This window comes from Diospyros lotus, chromosome 12 (genome assembly GCF_014633365.1).
Source record: "Diospyros lotus cultivar Yz01 chromosome 12, ASM1463336v1, whole genome shotgun sequence".
NCBI classification, from domain to species: Eukaryota; Viridiplantae; Streptophyta; class Magnoliopsida; order Ericales; family Ebenaceae; genus Diospyros; species Diospyros lotus.
Genome location: NC_068349.1, coordinates 36,517,378 through 36,545,360, shown reverse-complemented (window position 1 = coordinate 36,545,360; position 27,983 = coordinate 36,517,378). Strand labels below are relative to the sequence as shown.

Genomic DNA, 27,983 nt, shown 5'->3' with positions numbered 1-27,983 from the left:
GAACGAAAATTTATATAATTAAACTCGTTACCAAGTTTATGATTGACAGAAATTTGAGTCTTTTAAATAAAATTTAATGTGATCACGAAAAAGGAATATTTAGGGATGGATATTGGAAATATAGAGCAAGAAAAGCAGAAAAACTAACTACATTGGGCAAATTGCTAAACTCTAGTTTCTCTCGAGCAATAATTAGTTGTGGATCTTTCTTTGAAATTGTACTCTTGCTTGCTTGACTTATTTCTTTTTACATTGTGGTACATTTTTATCACTAAGTTATCATTTAAGTGATCTTGTTGTTGTTAAAATACAACAATAAATTTGAAATTTGTTTGCAATGAGAGAGTATTTCAATTGTAATCTTCGAGAGACCTACAAAGAAAAAAACCAATTAAGGATGTGGGTGAGTCTCTCGCACAGACCCTCTAATGCTTAAATCAATCTCATACTTAAAGTGTAGAATATAGAAAATAAGTAAAATTGTAGTTTAAACAGAGTTGTGAGCCTACCTTTACTAAAAGAGGAATCCCCTATTTATAGTAGGCAAAGGAAATTGACAAATGGAGAAAGATCTACAATCTCTACCAAGTATCTTAGTCTCTCTCTTGGATTTGTAAGCTAACATCTCAAGGGTATGATTGATTTTGTCCTTCATAATTTTGCATGAATAGTATTTGGAGATCAAGTTTCTTAAGATTTATAGTCTCCCAAAAAAGTTCTTACGCAATTGGAATATATGTTTTTGAGTCTGGATGGCCCACGAGAATCTTCTAAGTAGCAGTTGACGAATGATTTGTGAATTCTCAAGAGAATATCTCAAATATAATAAGAGAGGCTCCCGAGTAAGGTCACTCGAATTGGTGTCCCTTGATCTTGATCATCCAATAACTTCATACACCCATGACTTGTTTATATAGATTTCTTCTTTCAATAAACTTTTAGACCACTTTCTTTAGACTTGGGATAGATCTCAAACACATAATGAATTAGTTATGAGTTGAAAAATAAGCAAACCGTTTATACAAGTGTTGATCACTCATCACTATAAGTCCCACTAATTTAGTTATGGGGCGATCACCCCAATAATTTGTTGGACAATGTAATTAAATTATTATAGTTATATCTCGAAATGTGACCACAACTAAATACACAAAAACCTTTGTGAAAGTGAAAATGTATTACCAATTATCTAGTGATTAAAATTGATTTTTTTTTTAATTTTATCCATGAAAAAACTCTATTAAGAGGTTTTGTAATATTCTTTTTTTCTTAAAAAACTACATTTAATGAATTATCTTATTATCATAAAAACACAAACTTCCATATTGAGATTAAATTATGTTAAATTTATTTATATCTCATTTTTTTCTTTCTTATAGTTTATGTGGGCCTTCCTAACAAACTTCAATTAGGATTTAGTCAAACCACCAAGTGGGGCAAGTGAAATGGTCCATATCATGTGTGATGGGTACACAACCCAATTGAATCATGAGTCTATTTCTATTCATAAAATTAATAATGATAAAGAAAAACAGTATATGTCACTTGACAAAACAACTCAATCTATGATTGTCATTATTTGTTAAAAAATATTTTTTTGAAAAGTGTTTTTTAGATTTTTTTATGTTAGGCTTCATAAAAATATCAAAGTCAAAAGAAATTACTTTGGAGCAATGAAAAGTAATTTCCTAAAGCTATAACAAAAATTGAAAAATGACTTCCCAAGTTGAAATCGAGAATTCACTTTCTACACCTACAAAATTGAGCAACGATCTAGATCTCATAACTTCTTCTCTACCTTCATTAAGCTCTTCTTACATCGTTGTATCCTCTTGAGATCTTGCATGTCCGTTGACTCATTTTGGATTGTCTTCTCTGTCCATCAACCTCTACATGCGTCATTGTTTCCGTTGGGCTCCGTTTCTGTCTAGATCCACCTCTCTATGTCATTGTCTTTGTCTCTTTCTATTGAGCTCTATTTGCGTCATCATCTCTATCTATCTCTAGTCAAATTTGCCTCTCTCATTGTGTGAACATCGCCATCACTATCTTGCTCCACCTGTCACCATCGTCTAACCCTTTGTCCAACTCTCTCTCTCTCTCTCTCTCTCTCTCTCTCTCTCTTTATATATATATATATATATCACAATAACATATATAATAAAATTATAGTTTAATCTTTATTGTTATTATGTATTTATTATGCTTTTTTTATCTTTATGTTATAAATTTAATGATAAGAAAAAAAAATATTATACTTTTCTAAATGCCAACCAAATACCGAAAATGGTTTTTCAACAATATTTTCAATTCACATCCAAACAACAAAAAATACACTTCAGAAAAACACTTTTCAGCAAATTGTTTTCCAGAAAAATGTTCTCCCTAAAGAAAATACTTTCGGCCAAACAAACGGAACCTAAAAGGCAAAGCAAATGGGTTTTACAGCGAGCCATTGAAAACTAATTCTAATGATTTACTTTGTTCAATTCTCCGGACCTGTTGTTGGCCTTCATATCATCTTCAACAAACATATCAATGGCTGCCATTGAAGATCATGCACCAGCCACACCAGGCAGCACCTGATCAAATGAAATTGAGATACAATCAGACAGGCAAAAACTGCATCTCTGGAACATCAAGAACCAGCTGCAGCTGCAAGCGTCGCTCTGACTCCATCTATGAATGGAGTGGGAGAAAAATCCAGCGTTCGCATCAGTTTAGTGATGTCCATGGATATGTCAGCCGGGGACTCAACACCGCGATCAATCTGTGTTTGACAGGTAGGAAAGAAAGAACAGAAGGATGCATCAGTGGGAAGGAAAGTAACAGTGCAAAGAGTTTTTGAGTCCAATCGGTATTGCAAGTAGTGTCAAGAACACACTTTGATCCATGACAGAAATGGTGTGGCCATGTTTTTCCTTTGGCTTAATACATAGGGTATTCTCTCAATAACTAAAAAATATGACATTTGGTCGCTGATATACAAAATGTCACAATTTTGTAACTCAATGATTAAAAATTGTTATTTTAAGTGCTTGCTGTGACGAAATGTTAGCCGATCTATGAACGTGTCCATTTTCACGAATGACACACCATGTGAATGACCAATTGCAGTATTTGAAGACTAATTAGTTTGTTGTGCTCCCTCAATAATTAAGAAATATAATATTTGATCTCTAATGTACAAAACATTAAGGCTGCGTTCTCTTTATTATTTTCAAGTCATTTTTAGTTTTTAATTTTCTAAAATAATGAAAACGTGTTCTCCTTATTATTTTTAAAAATACATTTTTTAAAACAAAAAAAAAATTATAAAGAAAACTCAAAACAACAAAAAGTTATTTTGAATGTTTTCAACCAAAACAAACTTAAAACTCAAAACACATTTATTTATTTATTCATATTTTATTATTGTAATGGAAAAAAATATTATAAAATTCATTAACTTTAAAATGTATATATTTTTTTAATAATATATTAATATTAAATATTTTTAATTTATTGAATAATCAAATTTATTGAATAAAATATAATAAAAAACTTATTTTCAAAATTTCTAAGAGAACACGTTTTCTAATTTTTTGTTTTGAGGAATAGTTTTTCAAACTGACAAAGAGAACGCGTTTTCAATTTTCTAAAAACAGACTATCAAAACAAAAAACTGAAAATAAATTCAAAACTCAAAATTGAAAATTAAAAAGCAAAGAGAACGCAACCTAAGATTTTGTATTTTAACTACTAATAATTATTACTTTTAAGTCTTTACTCAGATTGAAAGTAAACATAGCCGCTATCTATACCACATAAGACATAGATATAGAAAAGAGAAAGTGTCATGTCATAAAAAAATCATATCAACAACATATCAGATTAAAATTTATCTTGATGAAAAAAAGACCAAATTAACCATAACTTAAAAAACTCTAAATCCCATATAAATAAAATCTCAAATACCTACATCTTCGAATCATTAATCTAAAAAACGCTACCTTATTCTATTTTCGATCACAAAATATGACAAAACTAATCTCCATCCTTTCTCTTTATTAAACTTGATTCCATCACTCCTTCAGTCTCTTGTTTATCTCCTCTTTTCTGTCTCAAGATACAGACTTAAAGCAATAATTTGTAATAGTTAAGATATAAAATTTGATATTTTGCACATCAAGAATCAAATGTCATATTTTTTCATTATTGATGGAGCACAACAAATCAATCAACCTATTCAAATACTATCAACTGGTCATCCACATGACATGTCACTTGCGAAAATGAGTGCATTCATACATGCACTAACATTCTATCATGGAAAGAACATGAAACAATAATTTTTAATAGTTAAGATACAAAATCTTAACGTTTTGTATATTTGAGATCAAACACCATATTTTTTTAATTGTTGAGAGAACGTCGTACATATTAAGCCTTTTCTTTTTCCTTTTTCAGTGCAAACATAAATGGTAGCACCAATTGGCTCAAGAAGAACATACACAAGATGAAATCATGAGAAAACAATAAATGGGTTGCAAGGTCACTATAATGAGGGCACAAGAAATATACATGTTAATGAACATATTTATCGGACAGCAGGAAAAGATTGAAATTTGAATGAAGTACATACCGATGATGCAGATACTGGTTTAATCAACGAGGTGTTGTAACCTCTAATATGTGCCACAGCTTCGGCCATGTGAACACGCGATACCCTGTCTGGTCCACCCACATTTAGGAACAATTGCATTTGTTTTCCTTCTGCAAAAATGAGCATAATGTTAGGTTCCTAGGGCTAGCCTAAGGTTTGTAATGCAAATTGGAAGGGATCAAGGGGTTTAGAGTCAGAAATGGAGGGAGATTAGAACAGAAGAGGGAGGGATGACGAACATAACTGAAGGAGAACATGAGAGATCGAGAGAGATGGAGAATTGAGAGGGAAATTCTGAGATTCAATTATCATCTAAAAAACCTATCATTCTCTAAGTAGCACAGCCTATTTATAGGTTGTTCTATCCTACACAACTACAAGGTACAAACTGTTACAGCAAAGTACAACTAAAGTACAATAAAAAGAAATGCACCTCCAATATCTAATTACTACTATACCCTTGGGGTCATGACACATAAAACCATCAGGTCAATATACATGTAAACAAATAGGAGTGACAAATCGGCATCTTCAAAGGTACACTGAGGGGAAACAAAAATGAACTCAAAATAAAATAATAGAGAAAAACAATTACCATATCATTAATGGTCGGATGTAAGACTTCATGCACATTGGTATTTTAAGTAATAGTACATTAAATCTATTTTACTCTTGTTGTAATATAGAGCCAATGGGTTGGGATTGAGGCAAGTAATATAACTAAAACAGTGCCTCTGATATCTTTCCTCGTAAGTTAATAAAGAACAACATATCAAGTTAAGTCTCAATAATACTAGGTGGGGTCAGCTATATGAATCCTAGCTTGTTAAGTCCCTCTTAGCTCTCATATATGAGACATCTAAAACGTTGTTGTCAGTAAATATCTTACAGGAATAAGAATCAAATAAGTAATTTATCCAAGCAAAATCTGATCCAAGAGATGCATGAAGATATGAAAAAATTTGGCCTCTGGAGGAATTAGGCTTATGCAACAGGCATGCCTCCTTTGGCAAAACAACTAAGAAAACCATACTTTGGCAACCAAAAAATTTGGCCTCTACCATACTTTCTTTATGATATTTCTTAAATCTACACTGTCTAATATGAGCATGGTGCCCAAGACCTTAGGTTTATCATGTGTCAAGTCGAGAGACAACCCATAGTAATGAAACACAATTGTCTTGTAGGTCTCCTTATAGACTTGAACAGAAAAGATTCAGCCACAGCACTCAAATTAAGTGCTAGAGTCCATTTTAGATCAGATTCATGCTTTATAACACAGATAAAGTTGAATTTTAACAAAACATATAAATTTTATCTTCATTTCCAGAAATTTTTGGTCTCTCATATTCAGAATAATAACAAAGAAAACAGGTTGCCTATGAAAATTTTGCAAATCAAAGAATATAGCAGAACCACCAGACATGTAAAAGAAAATGGAGAACCTGAGATCCACACGTTAATCAGTTTTTTTATGATGGTAACAACATCCTTGACATAGACTGGGCAACGAAACTCATCATGAAAGAACTCCACTGAATCTCCTCTGCCTAGGACACCATCCATCCACTGCATCATTGATACATTGATCATCAGTGGTCAATCATACATTGCTAGTATCTGAAGAAGAATCTAATTAATGAATTATACAGTTTTTACTCAGAAATCTATCAAACAGGGTATGTGATCAATTGCGCATGGATGGTGCTTTGTTATCTCAAAGCATAAATTCGTCTTTGAAGTGGAGGCACCAACTCATTACAAGAGAACACAAGGGGAATTTTTGAATAACACTATGGTAAGCATAATGATAAAGCATAAAGGCAGGTAAACAATCCTAAATATGGCTATTGACACTAGTTTGATTTTAATATGCCAAAACATATTGCGAATAAATGAATATACTTAACTAAGCATATCCATGAACATTTTGGATACAACCCAAGGGTACAATTAATGATTCTACTTGAGTGTTGCACAGATTTTTAGTTGCGAAAGGCATATCGAAAAGAAACTCAAGTAGACCATCCAAATGTCAAGCAAAGTGATGCAACCAAAGTAAGATTGAAACTAAGGTTTTGGTTTGATTTATATTGAGTTCAAAAATCGCTTTCACAAAGTTTTTTTTAATGTCTAACAGTATCATTTGGCTACTTGAAGCTTTCCTTTACTCTTTTAACTTTTCACGAAGATTTTCATTCAAGTTTTTGTATTTGGAAGTATTCAGCATGGATTTTCCAAGGAAGCAAGCTAGACAGCTAGCTGATGTATTTATAAGAAGTATGAATAAGGACAGCCCTTGTACGTGTGTACCTGAATTGGCAGGGACTTTGGAACAGGGGAGATAGTCTGTGGCCCATAGATAATACTGCTTCTCAAGATGGCAAAGTTGAAGCAGTTTGTGCAGATGAACTGCTCTGCTGCAACTTTAGATTTCCCATAAACATTCACAGGGATAGTCTCGTCCTCTTCCTTGTAGAAAGACTTTACCCCTTCATAAACTGCAAGTGAGTACCATCAATTGCAACCTATCCACAGGATGGAATAGAATATAGAAAATATAAAAAAGTAAAATAACAAGTCCAGTAAAGAAAACAATATCATGATGTGGTCAATCCAGCTGGAATTCCATCGAGGAATATTATGAAAGATGACCCTAAGAAAAGTATTTACATCTGATGAGCAATGACCTGTTAATATTTCCTTGGGGTCTGTGGTGAAAAAAAAAAAAAAGAAATTATCCAGCTGACTGATAGTGGTATGAAACAATGCTACCAAGTTCACAATTCATTATGGTATGTGATAGAGGTGAAAGTAAATAAGGCATTACTTTCCTTCACAAGAAGGATAGGCTCTGTTGGAATGCTATTGAGGGTCATGGTTCAATTTGAAGTGGGCAGGTTGAAAACGAATTAGAACAAATTGGTGACTTTTTATTTTGCTTGCGTCAATTCCATATCTCCTAATATCACTGGAATGGAATTCATTAAAACACCTGAATTAAGCATATTTATTTTCCCTGCTCACAACTTAAAAAAAAAAAAAAAGAATAGTTTCCACTACATGAGACTCTTTGCCTTGCAAGGGTCAGGGAAGGGTCATTTTTTGCGCACAGCCTTATCCTTGCTCTGCAAAGAGATGATTTCACAACTTGAACCCATGACCTTCCAGCTACAAAAGAGTAAGCTTACCTTTGCTACTAAAGCAAACTCTCATTTCCTCAATTACAACTCATGACATTTTAAACACACACACACATTTCCATCCTTCATTTCAAGTCTGTAGTACAAATTTTAATTAACTCTAGACTTTGCTTCATTAATTGCCTTATTTGCTTCTTTTCTTGCCAAAATATACTGCTGGAATTATTGCCGGAATTATGTTGATCTAATCTTGATCCTAGAATATTCTAGGATCAGTGTTTTATGTAAATAATATGTAAATATAGAAAGTTAATTATAGTAGGATGCTGTCATTTATTTCCTTCCTTCTTTGCTAATAATCCTCTCCTTAAAAGAGGATGTTGTTTGCATTCATTAGTATGAAATTAAGACATTTTCTGGTCTAATTTCTAAGTTGGTATCAGAGCAGTAATTTAGGGATTGAATCACAGCCGTTCACTGTGAAACCCTAGACTGCCCATCAATCCCAGCCGTTGACCCAAGATCTGTTGGCCATTGTCGACCCAAGATCTGTTGGCCACCTCTGCCTCTCAATCGGCTGTCGTCCCTTTGCAGAAGTTGGAAGCCAGATATTGTCGCTGACTAAGGAAGACGAACTGCCCTCGGAGCCAGCTGCTGGAACAACAGCCGTCGTCAACGAAGGTGCCGCAGACCTGCTTGCTGCTGTATCGGATTGTATTTCCGATCTCAGATCCACTTGCGCCATCCCCAAACACTGCTGACCGCATTCCCGAACACCAAATTGCTCGCGGTCTTTGTGCCGTGATTGCTGTTCGCCATCAGTTGCTGGCTGCTATCTCCCAGCATCACCACCTCCTAGCGTCACTGCAGCCATTTTTCTGATTGTTTTTTGTCAACCAGTTTCTTCTTCCTAAACCATGTCTGAAGTCACCTTGGGAACCACTACACCCTCTGCTGCTATTGTCCCAACCAAACTACCAGCGACCCAGCCAACCCATTCTGTCCAAATCACCACTATCCGCTTAAATGGTGATAATTTTTTTCGCTGGACTCAATCAGTTCGAATGTATATTCGTGGGCAAGGGAAAATTGGCTATCTTACCAGAGACGAAAGAACCTGCAGCGGATGACCCATCCCATTCCATTTGAGATGCTGAAAACTCCATGGTAATGACATGGCTGGTCAACTCCATGGATGAAGATGTCAGCTCCAATTATATGTGTTATCCTACTACAAAGGAATTGTGGGATAATGTAAATCAGATGTATTCTGACCTGGGAAACCAATCACAAGTTTTTGAATTGACTCTGAAATTGGGAGAGGTCCGTCAAGGAGATGATTCAGTAACTAAGTACTTCCATTCTTTGAAGCGATTGTGGCAAGATCTTGATCTCTTCAACACATATGAGTGGAAATCTACAGATGATTGCAACCACCACAAGAAACTCGTTGAAGACAACCGTATTTACAAGTTCCTTGCTGGTCTTAATATCGAGTTCGATGAAGTGCGAGGACGGATCATTGGCCAGTCTCCCTTTCTGTCTATTGGTGATGTATTTGTCGAAGTTAGAAGAGAAGAAAGCCGAAGGAGTGTCATGCTAGGAAAAAAGACCACTGGTGAGACACTTGAAAATTCTGCTTTAATTGCTAATGCTACTGCCTACAAGGCTGCAAATTACCAGCGTAAAAATGATGAGAGACCTCGGGTCTGGTGTGACCATTGCAACAAGTCACGCCATACTCACGAGACTTATTGGAAAATTAATGGCAAACCTGCTAATTGGAAAAGCAGTAAGCAAGAAGACAAGAGCCACCGTGGGGTCCCTACTGCCAATGAGGTTGATACCGATCCCTTTAACAAAGAGCAAATTGATCAACTTTTGCAACTGTTAAAATCCAATTCCTCATCTGGTATTCCTAGTGTTTCCTTGGCACACACAGATAGAAAACCTAACGCCCTTTCTTGTCTTCATTTCTCTCCATGGGTTATAGATTCCGGAGCCTCCAATCATATGACTAGTTCTTCTCATTTCTTTAATACCTATACTCCTTGCTCCGGAAATGAAAAAATCAGAATTGCCGATGGTAGTTTTTCACCTATTGCAGGCAAAGGACTTATTAAACTGACTGAGAATATTAATCTCACTTCTGTCCTTCATGTTCCTAACTTAGCCTGCAATCTTTTGTCGGTTAGTAAACTGTGCAAAGATTCTAACTATCGTGCTATTTTCTTTTACTCTCATTGTGAATTTCAGAACCAGAGTTTGGGGACGACGATTGGGCGTGCTAGGATGATTGAAGGTCTTTACTATTTTGATGATATCTCTATCAGTAATAAAAAAGCTCAAGGCTTTAGTAGTACTAGTTCAATTCTTGTTCCAGACATAATAATGCTATGGCATCTTAGACTAGGCCATCCTAGTTTTGCCTATTTGAAACGTTTATTTCCTGAATTGTTTAAAGGAATGGATTATTCACTTTTTCAATGTGACAGTTACATCTTGGCAAAAAATCATCGTTCTACATATATACCAAAACCCTACCAAGCATCCAAACCTTTTTATATAATTCATAGTGATGTTTGGGGACCATCTAAAATTTCTACTTTCTCTGACAAACGGTGGTATGTTACCTTTATTGATGATCATACACGTTTGTGTTGGATTTATTTGATGCACAAAAAATCTGAAGTAGAATACTTATTCAAAAAATTTTACACTATGGTAGAAACTCAATTTCAAACCAAAATTGATATTTTACACTCTGATAATGGCACTGAGTATTTTAATGAGCACTTGGGGGTTTTTTGGAAAGAAAAAGGTATTCACCATACATCTACTTGTCGGAATACTCCTCAACAGAATGGTATTGCTGAACGTAAAAATAGGCATTTACTTGAAGTCGCACATGCCATAATGTTTTCTATACATATTCCAAAATATTTATGGGGTGAAGCTGTTTTGACGGCATCCTATTTGATAAATCTGATGCCCACTAAAGTGTTAAAGTACAAAACACCTCTTGAGTGCCTGAAAGAAGTTTTTCCCAACACACGATTACATTCGGATCTTCCTATCAAAGTTTTTGGGTGTACTGTGTATGTTCATATCCCTAATCAATTTCGTTCCAAACTTGATCTTAGGGCTGTCAAATGTGTTTTTTGGGGTTATGTCTCACATAAAAAAGGTTATAAGTGTTATGATCCTCTCACAAACAAAATCCATATCAGTATGGATGTTTCATTTTTTGAAAAACAACCTTATTTTACCCAAAATTCTCTTCAGGGGGAGATACATGAAGTTGAAGAAAATTTTTGGGATGTTTTTGTCCCACTTCCAAATGCAATATGTCCCACTCCAGAATCACATGTTTCTGATAATGGTCACTTAGGAGATTCTGGTTCTTTGGTACCAAGTAAAGGAGTTTCTCGTGCAGGAGGAGAAGTACTACAAACCGATTATCACGATCTAAATTCTGAGCTTCAGGTTTATACTAGGCAGAGATCTCATCAAAGGAACAAAGACCTGAATGTCAACTCTACACAAAACCAGTCTAAAAACCCGAGCAATGGCACTGTAAGAAATCCCATTTCAACGTCTAATTTACTCCCTTCAATTGTACCCAATAGTTCCCCAATTGATTCTTCAACTATTATCGATTATTCTCCTACTATTCTTGATCTTGATATTCCTATAGCAATTAGGAAAGGTGTCAGAAATTGCACTAAACATCCTATTGCTAAATATATCTCTTACCACAGACTATCAAAAACTTATAAAGCTTTCACATCTAAGATTTCACACTTGTTTATTCCAAGGAATATACAGGAAGCTTTGAATGATCCGAATTGGAAATTAGCAGTCATAGAGGAAATGAATGCTCTAAGGCAAAGTGGCACTTGGGAGATAGTTTACCTGCCCAAAGGTAAGAAAATAGTAGGGTGTAAATGGGTGTTTACGATAAAGTGTAAGGCTGATGGGAACATTGATAGGTACAAAGCCAGATTGGTGGCTAAAGGTTTCACCCAGACTTATGGGATTGATTATCAAGAGACATTTGCTCCTGTTGCTAAAATAAACTCTATCAGAGTCCTATTGTCTTTTGCCGTAAATTCAGATTGGCCCCTACACCAGCTTGATGTAAAAAATGTGTTTCTTAATAGTGATCTTGAAGATGAGGTTTTCATGAGTTTGCCTCCAGGATTCGAAAAGAAATTTGGGAGTGACAAAGTATGTAGACTGAAGAAATCTCTGTACGGTCTCAAACAGTCACCGAGAGCATGGTTTGAACGCTTTGGAAAGGCAGTTACCAGTTATGGCTTCCTTCAAAGTCAGGCAGATCACACTATATTTTATAAATACTCAAAAGATGGTAAAGTTGCAATTTTGATTGTTTATATTGACGACATTATTTTAACTGGTGATGATGAGACAGAGTTAGCAGCCCTCAAGAAGAAACTTGCAAAGGAGTTCCAAATTAAGGACCTGGGCATTCTAAAATACTTTCTGGGAATAGAGTTTGCAAGATCCAAAGAAGGTATTTTCGTCAATCAGAGAAAATATGTACTTAATCTTCTTGGACAAACAGGTTTACTCGATTGCAGGGTGTCAGAGACTCCCATTGAGCCTAATGTGAAATTACAGGCTGCCAAAGCTGAAGAAGTGAAGAACAGGGAACAATATCAGAGACTTGTGGGCAGGTTAATCTACTTGTCTCATACGCGTCCCGATATTGCTTTTACAGTTAGTATGGCAAGCCAATTTATGCACTCACCAAGGCCAGAGCATTTCGAGGTGGTCTACAGAATCCTAAGATATCTTAAAGAGACACCTGGCAAAGGATTAATGTTCAAGAAACATGGCCACCTGCAAGTTGAGATCTACACTGATGCAGATTGGGTAGGAAGTATTGACGATAGGAGATCTACTTCGGGCTACTGTTCTTTTGTTGGGGGAAACCTAGTCACTTGGCGAAGCAAAAAACAAAATGTGGCGGCTAGAAGTAGTGCAGAAGCAGAGTTTAGAGCTGTTGCCCATGGAATTTGTAAGGGAATGTGGATCAAACGAATACTTGAAGAGCTGAAATTTTCTCATTCAATACCTATAAGAGTCTATTGTGACAACAAGGCTGTCATCTCTATAGCTCATAATCCAGTATTGCATGACCATACAAAACATATAGAAATAGACAAACATTTCATCAAGGAGAAGATCAATGCTGGAATTATATGCATGCCATATCTTCCAACCACCGAACAAATTGCTGATGTTCTAACTAAGGGTCTACACAAGAAGCAGTTTGATAAACTTATTGGCAAGCTGGCTATGAAAGACATCTACAAACCAGCTTGAGGGGGAGTGTTGGAATTATTGCTGGAATTATGTTGATCTAATCTTGATCCTAGAATATTCTAGGATTAGTGTTTTATGTAAATAATATGTAAATATAGAAAGTTAATTATAGTAGGATGCTGTCATTTATTTCCTTCCTTCTTTGCCAATAATCCTCTGCTTAAAAGAGGATGTTGTATACATTCATTAGTATGAAATTAAGACATTTTCTGGTCTAATTTCTAAGTTATACATATTCATGTTTGCTTAGTTATAGCATGTATGTCTAGTCTTGTAACAAGCTCTCTTGATTTTAATTTTTTCTTGTACCCCTTCAGTTCACCTTCATTTGGAACTTTTCCCTTCAACTCTCCTGTCATGGTATATTATTGTTGTTGAATAGTAGTAGTCAACACAACCACATCTGGTTAGGCCCTTCTTCTATAGTCCAATCTCTTCTACCACTTACATTTTCCTTTGAAATAGCTTGTTTTCACATTTTAAATCCCACCATTTGATTCTTGGCTCTCATTTCATATTGTTCTTTGTTGGTTGTGAAGCTCCAAACGGCGTCATTGTCTTTAGCTGGTTGGAAGGCCACGTGCAGCAACCACATGCTGCCATTTGGCAGCTGCTGGATGGCTGCACGTGGCAACCATCGGCTGTCCTCAGCTGGCGCTTGATCTCGCCCTCTTTTCTTTTGCCCGATCATCTCCTGCTCGTCTGCCATTTTCTGTTGGAATAATCAATCGTGCTTGCACGATTTGATCTCATTCATCCATCTATACTTTATGAGGCTCAATCCCAGCCGCTCCTCATTGCTTTTAATCTTGCCTCGAGATGTGATCCCAGACAGACGGGAAAAATACGAAAAAGGCAAAAAGAAAGAAAGAGAAAAGTGTGATCGGGTTGTTTTGGGGGTTAAAGGCTCTCGCCTTTGGCTAGGGTTCTTCTCTGGTTTGCTCTCTGTTTCTCTTTCTGTAAATGATTGTATAGATCATATTTTATGGTTCGGTAGGGTTGCCTTTAATCTGTATTAAGTGATTCATTGGCAGTTTTGTTTTTCTCGAACCATTGTTTGTATCGAGGGTTTGGTGAGGGCTTATGTGGGTGTAATCTTGGTTTCATCTCATAGTGCAGTGAGCTCTTCTCTCTCGAGCTCAACGTGGACGTAGCCTCGGTTTGAGGTGAACCACGGTAAAAACTCTCGTGCCTGCTTTCATTTTCGTTTTCGTTTTCTGTTTTTCGTTTGATTTCAGCTCTGTGTATGTTTATTTCTGCTTCCTATTTTGTCCATCGATAGTCTGAGATTGGAAGTTGTAAAACCCTAAGGTTTCCTATCGGTTTCCAACAGTGGTATCAGAGCCATGTTAAAATTCGGCTCTTAGGGTTTTTGTAATTTCAATCTGTTCGTTTTTTCCTTTTCTGTTTTTCATCTATTCTTGCGGGTGATCTAGAGTTTCTCTGAGAGAATCTGTTTTTCAGCGGGTTTGTGCTGTGTTGATTCTTTTCTGAGTTTAGAGCCCCTAAGTAACCTTCGTACAAGGCGAAGATGAACTCTACCCGATTTGAAATCGGTATATTTGATGGGAAAGGAGATTTTGGAAGCTGGAAGGAGAAGATGAGAATGTTACTCTCTCACCATAAAGTGCTTATAGCACTTGAGATGCATGATAGCAAATGGTCCAGCTTGCGAGGACTGAGGAAATCAGAGAAGAAGCCTTCAATCTGATCTTCCTCCACCTGGGTGACAGTGTGATTCACAAGGTAGATGGTATGTCCACTCCCTTAGAACTCTGGAATAAACTAGATACTTTATTTTCTGTCATTACTGCACCTAATTTAGTATATCTAAAAGGCATGCTATTTAACTTTAAAATGAGTGCATCAAAGACAATGGATGAGAACATAGACGAATTTACTAGGCTTGCATTATTACTTAGAGGTACTGATCAAGCATTAGGAGACTCTAGTGAAGCTATGATTCTATTAAATTCATTGCCTGATGATTATGATGTTGTTAAACATGCATTAAGATACACTGGTATAGTACCTAGTCTAGACCTTGTTATTTCAGGCATTAAGGCTAGAGAACTGGAACTAGGGACATCAAAGAAATTTGGAAACAATCTTTTTGTAAAGGGGAAGAATGAGAAAAAACATTCTACTGGTAATAATGATCATGCTAGTGGGTCAGGGCAAAAGGGTAAGAAGAAAGATAAAAAGGGTAAGCAAAAGTGGAAATGCTATCACTGTGGGAAAGAGGGACACATTAAGAAATACTGTTATGACTACATTAAGAAACAAAAGCAAGGGGGAAATGTAAATGCTAACTCTAGTAATTCAAACTGTTTAGCTGAGGTTCTTACTGTTTCAAATGCTTCTATCGATAATGAATGGATCATGGATTCAGGATGTTCTTTCTATATGTGTCCTAACATTGATTGGTTTCATAATTTTGATAAAAATGAATCTGGAACAATGTTTATGGAAAATAACCAATCATGTAGGGTTAAAGGTATAGGAAGCATATCCCTCAAATTGCATGATAACAAAACCAGAACCTTAACTGATGTAAGATATGTTCCTGGTTTAAAAAGAAATTTGATATCTCTTGGCACATTAGATGAATTAGGTTTCTCTTATAAAGCAGAAAATGGATCAATGTATGTGTTTAAAGGAGATGATCTAATTTTAACTGGTGCTAAGAAAAATGGATTGTATGTTTTGAATGGTTGTTATTTCCCTTTTAATAATATTAATTCTGCATGCATAGTCAAATTTGATAAGACAGAATTATGGCACCTGAGACTTGGCCATATGAGCCTAAAAGGTCTTAAGGTACTGTCTAACCAAGGTTACCTTGGTTCAGTACCAGTGGGGTCCCTCGATTTTTGTGAGTCATGTGTTCTAGGCAAGCAACACAGGCTGAGTTTCCATAAGGGAACTCACCTGGCGAAGGTATGCCTGGAATATATACATGCAGACTTATGGGGGCCTTCTCAGGTCGCCACTTACGGTGGTAACAGGTATTTTCTTTCTATTATTGATGATTTCACTAGGAAGGTTTGGGTTTTTCTTTTAAAATCTAAAGACCAGACTCTAGAGAAGTTTAAAACTTGGAAGAACATAATTGAAAATCAAATAGATAGAAAGATTAAAACCTTAAGAACAGACAATGGTCTGGAATTCTGTAACAAAGAGTTTGATGAACTCTGTAATACCCAAGGAATACTTAGACATAGGACTGTGAGGTATACACCCCAACAAAATGGGGTAGCTGAGAGGATGAACCGAACTCTTCTTGAAAAGGTTAGATGCCTCTTATTCACCTCCAATATGCCAAAATCCTTTTGGGGGGAGGTTTTATCCACTGCAGCCTATTTAGTAAATAGAAGTCCTTCCACTGCCCTAAATCTTAAATGCCCTGAAGAAAAATAGACCGGTAGGAAATTAAATCTTGATTACCTTGGGGTGTTTGGTTGTGAAGCATATGCTCACAAATCAGAAGGTAAGTTAGATCCTAGGTCCATTAAGTGTGTGTTTGTTGGTTACCAAGAAGGGACCAAAGGTTTTAGATTATGGGAAAGACAATCTGGTGGGATAAAAATCATTATTAGCAGAGATGTCATATTTAATGAAGCAATTTTCCCTTGTAAAATTGTAAACTCTGAAGATGCCAACTTTAATAGAAGTCCAAATGATTTTATCATTCTAGGAGGGTCTCAAATTGAGGTGGAGCAGGCTGAAGGTTCCCTTCCAGCTGCTCCAACAGAATCCAACCTAGAGGATGTCCCCATCCCAAATGAAAATCAAACCTCTGATCATGATGATGATCAAGAGGAACAAGAAGATGAAACTGAGATTGAGGTGGAGCATCACAGCTCTGCCCAAGATCTCAGTGATTACCATCTAGCCCGCGATAGGAGCAGGAGGGTTTCCAGACCCCCTGCAAGGTATGCCTATTCAGACTTAGTGTTTTGTGCCCTTGTGACAGCTCTGGAATTAAGGAGCAGTGAGCCTTCCACATATGAGGAGGCTGTCAGCTCCAAGGAAAGTGTAAAGTGGCAGCAGGCCATGGATGAGGAAATGGCCTCACTTAAAATTAATGGCACCTGGGAATTGGTGCCTAGACCTCAGAATCAGAAGTTAATTCAGTGTAAGTGGTTGTATAAGTTAAAAGAAGGTATATCTCCCACTGACCCGATTAGGTATAAAGCAAGATTAGTGGCAAAGGGGTTTACTCAGAGGGAAGGTATAGATTACACTGAAATTTTCTCCCCTGTAGTTAAATTCAAAACCATTCGCATGATGTTATTAGTAGTTGTTCAATTTGACATTGAATTAGAACAATTGGATGTTAAAACAGCTTTTTTGTATGGAGATTTAGAGGAGAAAATTTATATGACCCAACCTGTTAGATATATTGACTCAAATAAGCCTGAGCATGTCTGTTTACTGAAAAAATCCCTTTATGGCTTAAATTAATCCCCAAGACAATAGTATAAAAAGTTTGATAATTTTGTCTTAGGAATTGGATTTGTAAGGAGTCAATATGATAACTGTTTCTATTTCATTCTCTCAAATGTCCCAATTTATCTATTGTTATATGTAGATGACATTCTGTTAATCAGCAAGTCTAAGTCTAAGATAAATGAATTAAAACAAATGCTTAACACAAGTTTTGACATGAAAGACTTAGGGTCAGCTAAGAAAATTTTAGGAATGACAATAGAAAGGGATAGAGGAAATTTCAGCTTAAAGGTACATCAAAATGACTATTTAATGAAAGCTGTAAAAACGTTTGGCATGCAGAACTGCAAGCCAGTAAGTGTTCCAATAGCTGGACACTTTGTCTTAACTAAATCTCAATGCCCTTCGTCCAACTCTGAAATCATTAAAATGGAAAAGGTTCCATATGCTAATGCAATTGGAACTATCATGTATGCTATGATTAGTACAAGACCTGATCTAGCCTATGCTATATTATCCCTTAGCAGATTCATGTCCAACCCAGGTAAACCTCATTGGGAGGCTCTTAAATATTTATTAAGATATATACACGAATCCGCTGAAGTTGGACTAATTTACAAGAAAAGATTTAATTCTCTTGATCTTGTTGGATATATAGATTCTGACTTTGCAGGGGATAGGGACACCCGAAAGTCCACTACTGCTCTATATTTCACCTCAGGTGGAAATTGCATCAGCTGAAAATCACAGTTGCAGCCTCTGGTTGCTCTGTCTTCCACTGAAGCTGAGTATGTAGCAGTGACTGATGTTGTTAAAGAAGTTGTGTGGCTTCAAGGTATCCTCCAGGAAATTCACCTGCTTCAAGGTAAGGCTGAGGTGTATTCAGACAGTCAAAGTGCAATTCACTTGACCAGAAATCCAGTCTATCATGAACGCACAAAGCACGTGGATGTCAAGTATCATTATGTTAGAGATTTGGTTATTAATGGCACTATTTCTATACTAAAAGTGCCTACAGAAAATAACCCTGCAGATATGGGTACAAAGTTGCTAAATGCAACAAAGTTCAAGCATTGCTTGGATCTGTTGCATGTGGGTATTGGTTGATCTTATCAACCAGAGCTATAAAGGAGAGGATTGTAGCATGTTGCACATTGTCATGAAGTTCGGATTCCATCTTCTGTTTGGCACTTCAAGGTGAAGTTTGTTGGCTATGAAGCTCCAAATGGCGTCATTGTCTTTAGCTGGTTGGAAGGCCACGTGCAGCAACCACATGCTACCATTTGGCAGCTGCTGGATGGCTGCACGTGGCAACCATCGGCTATCCTCAGCTGGCGCTTGATCTCGCCCTCTTTTCTTTTGCCCGATCATCTCCTGCTCGTCTGCCATTTTTTGTTGGAATAATCAATCATGCTTGCACGATTTGATCTCATTCATCCATCTATACTTTATGAGGCTCAATCCCAGCCGCTCCTCATTGCTTTTAATCTTGCCTCGAGATGTGATCCAGATAGATGGGAAAAATACGAAAAAGGCGAAAAGAAAGAAAGAGAAAAGTGTGATCGGGTTGTTTTGGGGGTTAAAGGCTCTCGCCTTTGGCTAGGGTTCTTCTCTAGTTTGCTCTCTGTTTCTCTTTCTGTAAATGATTGTATAGATCATATTTTATGGTTCGATAGGGTTGCCTTTAATCTGTATTAAGTGATTCATTGGCAGTTTTGTTTTTCTCGAACCATTGTTTGTATCAAGGGTTTGGTGAGGGCTTATGTGGGTGTAATCTTGGTTTCATCTCATAGTGCAGTGAGCTCTTCTCTCTCGAGCTCAACGTGGACGTAGTCTCGGTTTGAGGTGAACCACGGTAAAAACTCTCGTGCCTGCTTTCATTTTCGTTTTCGTTTTCTGTTTTTCGTTTGATTTCAGCTCTGTGTATGTTTATTTCTGCTTCCTATTTTGTCCATCGATAGTTTGAGATTGGAAGTTGTAAAACCCTAAGGTTTCCTATCGGTTTCCAACATTCTTCATCCATTTCTTGATATGGGCATCAAGGACCAAAAAGCTACGTTGAGTGGTTAGAGATTCTCCTGGTATAATTTTAAAATCCTTACATTTTGTGATCCTTTTGTCTCATAAGGAAATAGTGGATTTGGGTAGTTGGTAAGCCATTTTATTATATTTGACCGCATCTCACTCCTTGCTAATAGTATTATAATAAGCTCGTCTGCACTTCAGCTGTGCACAGATTTTTTGTGGTCAACAAAAGAATCATATCCAAAAATAAATCCAAGAAAAATATTTTTCAACAAACTAGGATTGTTTAAAAACAAAAAAAAAAAAAACTCTATACCCAACTGTTTCACAGCTAAGATCCCAAACTGCAGACTATAAGGCTCTTAACCTTTGAATCTGTGTGGCATATGAGGTTCATAAGATGTTTGGCATGCTTTACCTTGATCAGTTGATAGATGAATCAGAAGAGTATTATTCTCTCTGAAAGACGATAACCACTTCACAAGAGCAGAAGGCACGTTAATGGACATGGCAGCTGCAGGATCTGTTTCACAAGCACGAGGAACTGAGAGAGCAGCACAATTGACCACCACGTCAGGCTGTTAATCAAAATCAATATGTATCAGCTTTTCAAAATAGTGAATAGATTCTGTTAATATGACAAATAGGCAATAGGATGCATGTAAATGGTTTAAGCTAAGATGATATTATTATCTGCCTTCATAAGATAATAGAACCATAATGAAGAGAACAAATGAAAAGCACGTAAAAATGGGAAAGAGAGAATCGACAACGAAATGTGAATAATATGAACTCTCTTCTGGGTTTAGATCTTGAAATAGAACCTGGCCAAATGCTTGGGAGACAGAGTCGAGGCCATGCCCGGAGCGTAAATCAAGGGGGAAAGCGAGCGCCTGGGGAATGGCGGTGAGCAAGGGCTGTGGAGGAGGAGAAGAGTGGTGGGTGAAAGCTATGTCGAACGAAAGGGCCGGATCTTCTATCTGCGAAAGGGATTGCAGAAGATGCTGGCCCAAGTAACCGCTTCCTCCAATCACTAACACTCTCTTCTTCATCATCTTCTTCCTTCTCTCTCTCTCTCTCTCTCTCTCTCTCTCTGAATCTGGTACAGATTTGGCTGGATCTACGGTTTAGCAGGTTTGCTCAATGCCACGAAGACAACAACGCCGTTTTGGCTCCGACACAGTAACGCCGGTGCAATTTTTCCCCCTCCTCCCCCTTCGTTCTGTAACTTTATACAGAAACCACCGCAGCTTCTCGTTCTCTCCTCGCCGCCGCCGATGCCCTCCCTGTTTTCCGCCCGGACCTCTTTCTGTCCGCCGCCGCCATTTCACCGACGATTTTTATTTTTTAAATCAACTTTTTTTTTTTTTTTCATGAAGACTGTTCAATCAATCTAGGCAAAGTAAAAGGGTCTAAGATAAAATAGAATTGGACCTGAAATTAAAATTAATAAAAAATTTAATCAAATATTACATCGTGGGATTGGATCGAGTGCGATTTTGTTCCTCCTTTAACGGGGTGATTATCACCCTCACTATTTTTGCCCGTTATTTTTTACCCTCACAAAAGTAGTGAGGGTGATCATTAAGGGAGTGAACAAAATCGCTCTCGATTTGATCAACTCCTAAGACACATTTTAAGTGATTGAGTCATGATAAATTAAGATTCATATTAATAGGTCATGAATTTAATTTTTTATCCTGTCTAATTAGATAAAATTTTCATTTATAATTTATCTCACATGTCAAAATCAAAAGCAAGAGAGACAGAAAACCATGCAAAAATAGTAATCCCAAGAGTGGGATTGGATCAACTTGGTTTGATCGATTATATCTTATTTAATTTATATTTGTAGTAATACAATGGTTATATTGTTTCTGTAACTATATTAATATAAATACTATTGCAGCACATATTATCATATTTATAATATTATTGACGATTTCTTTTACGTGATTTTATTATGTTATAAGATGAATTTTCTTTTGTTGGTTTCTAATATGTTGTTGTTATGTTATTATTTTAATTTTTTTTGTTACGTGATATCCTCTAATGTAGACTTTTTGAAATGTAATTTATTCAAAAAAAATACAACAATATTATAATATTGCTAAGTTAAAAACTTATATATATATATATATATAATTTATTCAGTCTTTGAATTAAAATTGGGACCGAATGGAAGACAGATTTTTTTTAATTTTCAGACTAAAAATTGAACTAAACTTATCCAGACTGAATTGAGCTTTCCGATTGGATCCAGATCGAAATTTGAACACCTCCACTTCCAACATACATGATATAAATTGTGCTTTTTCACCAATTAATATGAAAAACATGTTTAGTTAACCATCAAGTTTGATCTTAAGAGCAATAATTAAAGTGTAATAAATACACATTAATTAATTAATTTTCATAAAAGAACCATTACGTTTATTTTAGTTGTGTTATTTCTACTAAGTTTCATGTTAAGCTCATGTTAACCATAATAATTCTAAGGGCAACAATTTTTTTTAATTTTAACAATTAAATTTAAATTAGTTTAATTGAATATAATTTTATTCAACATGTAAAATCAACTCAGCATACTAAGTGTGACATCTAACATGTTAAATCAGCATTGACACATTTTCTCTAAATCAATTTAGACCTAATTGACAAAATTAAAAAAAAAATACAAATTCACTAAAATAATTGAATTATTTTCATAATTAGCCCTAATTTTAATTATTAGAGTGCTCAACAAAATACTAATTATTAGAATGTCTTAAATTCATAACCGACAACATTATTATAAAAATGTCTACCACAAAAAAAAAAAAATAAAAAAAAATCATTTCATTAAAGGCTTCCAATACTCAAATTCGTGACTTGAGATTCACTAACCCTTCACCTATTATCAGACTATAACTTTGTTTATGATTATCCCAAACTATAAACCCTAAATCAGCTTTCGAAAGGTAAATCACAGGGCCTATCTATACAAGAATCTAAGTCCTAGTCATTGCTAAAAGAAGAAATCCTCCTGTCCTCCGTTTGGAATACCAAACATTTTACCATTTGTTCTCAAATTCATTTTTGATAATAGAACTGTGTAATCACAAATTTAAGCATCCTATTGAACTAAATGCCATCTCACATACAGAACACAAATACATAATATCACACTCGCAGGGGAGAAGAATAAGTTAAGTCTATCCTAATTCCTATTGTTTGCTCCTAGAAGGGAAAATGAGAGAGAGAGAGAGCACAAATACATAATATCACAGACTCACAGGGGAGAAGAATTAGTTGAGTCTATCATAATTCCTATTGTTAGCTCCTAGATGGCAAAATGAGAGAAAGATAGAGAGAGAGAGCTGTCACCGGAGACGAAAGAAAACACGGTGGGGGACGTCGGCGTTGCCAATGAAATGCCGCCTTGATGCTGTACAATAAACTATCAGCCAACCAAACAGAGAATGGTGTGCCCTGTGTAAAACTAAAGCACCTTACAATAGTTAGAGGGCATGGCACTTCGCTTTTCAATCTCCTCTTCCATAGGGCGGCGGTACCCATTGGAAGGAGACGGTGACTGTAGATTAGCTGTCATCTTGGGAAGGCCGGGACTTGTTGACAAGCAGCTCGATTTTCTGGTCATGAGGCCAAACACAAGGACATCATTAGGGAACCATTCCAGCAGCAATAACAACAACAACAACATATTAAGTATAAGGTTGAGAAGGAACAACATTGCCCTTTTGCCCTTTACTATATAGCTATTGCCATGTTAACATCTAAAATGACTCCATCTAGTACTAGAGATATGGCATTGCATTATTTGATTACCATATGGTTTTAGCTGCCCCAAGCAAAAAGGAAAGATCTATACCTTGACTGATTTGTTAACTTCTTCAAGTTTATGTAGCAACACGTCTGCAGGCAGGACACTTCCGTGCTCAACTGAAGCATGGTGTGGGGAACCTATGATCTGCATGGTGAAGAGTCATTGAGAACGAGAACCATACTTAACCAGACAATAAAGAAAGAAAGAGAACAGAAAAGGCAGCGACAGTAATGTTTATTAATAATACAACATTAACAAAAGTTCCGATGAAGTTGAACTCCTGTATAACTAAATCAATATTACATAAATGCCTCGCTCAAAGATGCAAGCTGAAGAATATAGGTAACATCCATTTTCTGCCACTAACTTTGCTTATTTGCTCAGTATCAGCCCAAGCCTTAAAATATAACAAATTCCATCGAGTTCCAAACTGTAAAGCTGGGTCAAACTTTGGTCGTTGCTTCTACATGAGTATGCTTTGCTTGTATACTTGAAGGCAAGGTCAATGGACTCAAATAACTTCATTACTGAAGTTTGAATCCTGCAGCAGGTTGACAAGTTGGTCCTGGTCCCAGATATATTGTGTCGCTAAAGATTGAAATGGCATTAGATCTGGCCATTCATATGTGAACAGGAAAAACAAGGCAAACATTCATGGAGGCAGCTTCTTTGACAAACAGAAATACTTTACAGTTGGTAAAAACTAAATAAAACGGATCCATACCTGTAGCAAGATGACTGGATTGGATGACTTAATGTAATTCACGTCACAACCTCTCTCTCTCTCTCTCTCTCTCTCTGCACATTCCATCAATTTCTAGCTTCTATACCGTCCAGAGCTCACACTGAATTAATGAGTCAACAGCTTGAGAATGACAGCATATACTACTATCTTCATTGCTTTGATGAAGGTCTACTAGCATTCAATTTCATTATTTCATGATTAGGTGATTCTCCCAATCAGAGGTTCCGGATGAATTTCATCCCAAGCCCTAATCCCACTAGGTGGGGTCTGATTTTTGGAAGAATTTGCGATTAAAAAAAATACTTTCACCTCAAACCTAGAATCCTCACTAAATAGCAGTAATTCGATGAGCAGAGCAACCATCTTGCACATTTTGCAATGGTATGAGTTGAGAAGATCATAACATTTTTGTTATTACCTTCTGACTTTTGTATGGTGATCTCAACACGGCTGGACCCTCAGCTGAAGATCCCATATGGACAATGGTATCCCGTTCACTGATTTGAGGATGTGGTTTCCAGCTTCTGCCAACATCTTGTATCATCTTGGAAGCTTCAGATACAATGATCTTAGAGAACATTGAGACAATGGTTTAGTTACATGTTGAATTTTGTCAGATAGAAATAAAACATAAAAAGGAGGACCATATGTGCAAAGAATTCTTGCTTTCTGGGTAATTGAACTCAAGACAAGTTCACAAAGTAAGCAATATTATAGAGTGAAGTTACCTTTCGCAAAAGTCCCGGGTTATAAACCCCTTGCACCTGCAATTGATCTACAGGTGCAGCTTTTCCCCGTGCTCTGCTTTCAACTAGGAAGGTATGGATACCATACAATGATTGCAAGCAGCCTACACATCAATATACGAACTCTGTAAGACATTTACTCTGGAACTAATGTCTTAGGCAAAAGCCAGAATGACAAATTAAACTCCAACGAGTTTGAGGTAACAAGAATAAAGCTTAAACTTCATGATCTAAGCAGAATGCTGCTTTGTACCAATTATGCCTGCTATGCTGCAAGAGCATAGAAACAAGACACAAGGTTGGACAAAACAGACAAGTGACTCATGTCACAGCTATAACAGTGCATATTAATATTCAATTGTATCTTCCTAAGTACACATAGTTATGATGAACCCCACCACTACTTTCCAGAGTATACATGTAAACGAGCAACATAATTCTGTCAATTTTTTTTATAAATATTAGAATCTTTAAGTTGAAAAAAGTGAGAGAAGAGTGCGAGTTCAGAATGATCAGATTAGCCTATTTGATGAAATCAAACAAAAACAGTAATCTACTGTTGCTCGAGACAATTATAGCTCTATTTTTCTCTATCAACAGCAATAATTTTTCACAAAACCACATTTCATGTACTTCTTTATTACCTGAGTACAAGTTAACTTTGGCCTCCCCCATTGAGCATTTCCCCTCAACATGATTTTCTTATCACCTCCATAAGAAAATTAAATAAAATTACTCAAAGTTAGGCTACTAAGAATGAAAGTAGGAAACCCTTTCCCATCAAGTAGATATCTGGCCCCACTTTTCTTTGTATTCTACCACATTTTATTTCTAAAGATAACAAAAGTTTTTAAGTGTGGGCAAATGATTCACTGTGTATTTTCTAACAAAACAAATTCCCAACTTTTAAGTCACTAGATATGCACCAATATACCAGCTTTTTTCCAAAAATTTGTTAGTAAAATCATAAGTTAGAATGCAGATTGTAGGAGACAATCAAGGTAAACCCCTGTAATTAGTTTTAACTACCTTGAATAAGTTATATTAGTGGACATGTTCTCATGTTGAATAACCCCTGATACTTATGCACTGGAAAATAAAAAAATTAAATTAATTGAGAAAAAAAAAAAACAATATGGATAACTACAAACAAATCACTAATTACCAAAAAAGAATATAAAAATTCCATCCAGTACCTTGTTCAATGATAATGTCAATCACCTCCGACAGAGGTACATGCTTTTCTATCTTTATTATTCCCCAAAAGGGTACAAAGGAAGGCCTTGTGACCTTTAGACAAAACAATAAAACCACAAAGAATTAGCTCCAAAGCACTTTCGCTGTTTAAAATTAACAGGAGATAGTTATATAAATTACCTTGTAAACTATTTCATAAGGAGTAACATACAGTTTGCGTGATGAAATGTCCTTCTGTAGCACATATCTTCTGATGGGCAGATAAAGCAACATGATGATTCCAATTCCCCAGGCTAAAACCAGGAGCAAGGATATTAAAACCCATGTAACAGTGTCATACTCAACATTTTTTTCAGCCAGTTCTTTGAAAGAAGCTTTATACAGTATCTGCCCGTGAGCATCCCCTTCTTCATCTTCATTAATCTCTGATACAGGATCAGATAGCAGCAAATCCTTTGCGGAACCATGTTTCGGCAGCACATCTGCGTGGCCCGTCAACATTCTACGAGTTCAAACTTGCATTAAAATTCATAATTTGTTATCCATAAACAAATAACGGAAAACTTTCTGTGTCTGAGGCAATTACAGTTTCAGTAGACCACAGGAACATGTGCCAAGAAAATTTTAGCACACAAACGAATGTGAACTTTGACTCTTCTATTCTCACATCATTGCAAACCCAAATCAGTAACCCAATACAAGCTTTCTGGATCAGTTAAGCTGATTTGGAAATCACTTGCTCAATTTTCCATGGTAACCACACTGCTAGTAAGAAAGTACATGGATATATATTATAGTATATTACATACCCTGCAGCGCAACAGCTTTACATGCAACATTATTACTGGGAAGATATATCCTTGGAACCATGATTGAAAATTATGGAAATTTACTTAAACCCAACCGACAGAAGTAAGTAAAATTCCAGTTCCTTTGAACTTTTCCCTCCCATAAATCCTAGTTCCAAGCTTACCTACAAGTTACTTGACGTATCAGCACGTTATTTTCTCTTTTCAAATAACCATGACACGATTGTCCGATACAATTCTTCGTTCAGCGCTCAGAAACGCCCGGAGTACGATGGATAATTTGAAAATGACAGGAACTGAAGCTTCCGAGGCTTCCCTTTGAGAAAAACCCCAAGTATGTGAACACATTAGACAAGAGGTCGGTGGATGTTCGTTTACCTGGAGAATTCTCTGAAGGTTAAGTGGAATTCAGAGGTAAATTAGGGTTCGAATTTGAGATCCAGCGAAGTAACCGAAGGGCGAAGTGTCGCTGTGCTCTGCTTCTGGAGAATTTTTCCTGTTTCCGTTTTGATCACCGTCCTCTCCTTGAAGATTGATAGAGGCCGGTAAGTGGTAACTATGAGCGCCCAAATGGAAAGCGCCTATTATTTAGTTAATTGTGCCGGTGCCCCTAATTTATGGTTTAATTAAGCTACACTCTCGTTATCCGAAGACGTTTGCACTTTAACCCTCGGCGGCTTCTCACGCCGTTAATAAATAATGCAAGATTATACAAGTCACCCCGGTTGTCGTCTCATTAATTAGTAACGTGAATAGGTTGGTTTAATTGACAACCTTTATTTTTTAGTTTTTATTTTAAACATAAAATTTAAAAAAATATCACTATTATTGCCGCTTGAACACAATAATAGATTTATTTACTGAAAACATCATCGATAAACTACTTAAATTCTGTAAAAAAATATAACAATCAAATAACACTTGAAAATTTTCGAATAATCAGTTCAATTGCTTAAGTCAAATATTAAATATTTAAATGTGAAATCAATATTAAATACGTATTTCTATTAAAGTGAGGCCTTATCTATTTATAAAATAATATG

At 36.2% G+C, this 27,983-nt stretch overlaps 2 protein-coding genes across 7 annotated transcripts; both read right to left on the bottom strand.

The window, feature by feature from the left end:
* Window positions 1-2,278: 2,278 nt before the first annotated feature.
* LOC127786953 (uncharacterized) lies at window positions 2,279-20,987 on the bottom strand. The gene is made up of 6 exons (XM_052314763.1): window positions 20,442-20,987; window positions 20,036-20,195; window positions 6,959-7,146; window positions 6,091-6,214; window positions 4,625-4,755; window positions 2,279-2,770 (listed from the first exon to the last, which is right to left on the bottom strand). Exons 1-6 carry the CDS (start codon window positions 20,670-20,672, stop codon window positions 2,639-2,641), a joined length of 966 nt encoding a protein of 321 aa, XP_052170723.1. The 5' UTR covers window positions 20,673-20,987; the 3' UTR covers window positions 2,279-2,638.
* Window positions 20,988-21,088: 101 nt separating this feature from the next.
* Window positions 21,089-27,485, bottom strand: LOC127786956 (uncharacterized). Of its 6 annotated transcripts, XR_008020082.1 has the most exons (8): window positions 27,319-27,485; window positions 26,312-26,633; window positions 26,131-26,224; window positions 24,917-25,038; window positions 24,607-24,756; window positions 23,489-23,587; window positions 23,113-23,249; window positions 21,089-23,044 (listed from the first exon to the last, which is right to left on the bottom strand). XR_008020082.1 is itself a non-coding variant. In XM_052314766.1 (7 exons), the coding sequence occupies exons 2-7, from the start codon at window positions 26,630-26,632 to the stop codon at window positions 23,199-23,201; spliced, it is 837 nt and encodes a 278-aa protein (XP_052170726.1). In that variant the 5' UTR covers window position 26,633; window positions 27,319-27,485; the 3' UTR covers window positions 23,032-23,198. The 6 variants fall into 6 exon arrangements, 4 of the variants coding, with proteins under 4 accessions (XP_052170726.1, XP_052170727.1, XP_052170728.1 ...); XM_052314766.1 differs by having other exon boundaries at window positions 23,032-23,249; XM_052314767.1 differs by having other exon boundaries at window positions 23,032-23,249; window positions 27,105-27,478.
* Window positions 27,486-27,983: the final 498 nt, after the last annotated feature.

Bases quoted from the DNA above. Each gene is read 5' to 3' on its own strand.
- LOC127786953 (XM_052314763.1), bottom strand. From the start codon at position 20,672: ATGATGAAGAAGAGAGTGTTAGTGATTGGAGGAAGCGGTTACTTGGGC. The intron at 6,215-6,958 runs GTACACACGTAC...TCAATGATGCAG, and splicing joins CAAAGTCCCTGCCAATTCAG to TGGATGGATGGTGTCCTAGG. The intron at 2,771-4,624 runs GTATGTACTTCA...TGTCAAACACAG, and splicing joins AACCAGTATCTGCATCATCG to ATTGATCGCGGTGTTGAGTC.
- LOC127786956 (XM_052314766.1), bottom strand. From the start codon at position 26,632: ATGTTGACGGGCCACGCAGATGTGCTGCCGAAACATGGTTCCGCAAAG. The intron at 26,225-26,311 runs GTAATTTATATA...TTTTGTCTAAAG, and splicing joins CTTATGAAATAGTTTACAAG to GTCACAAGGCCTTCCTTTGT. The intron at 24,757-24,916 runs GTAACTTCACTC...ATGTTCTCTAAG, and splicing joins ACCCGGGACTTTTGCGAAAG to ATCATTGTATCTGAAGCTTC.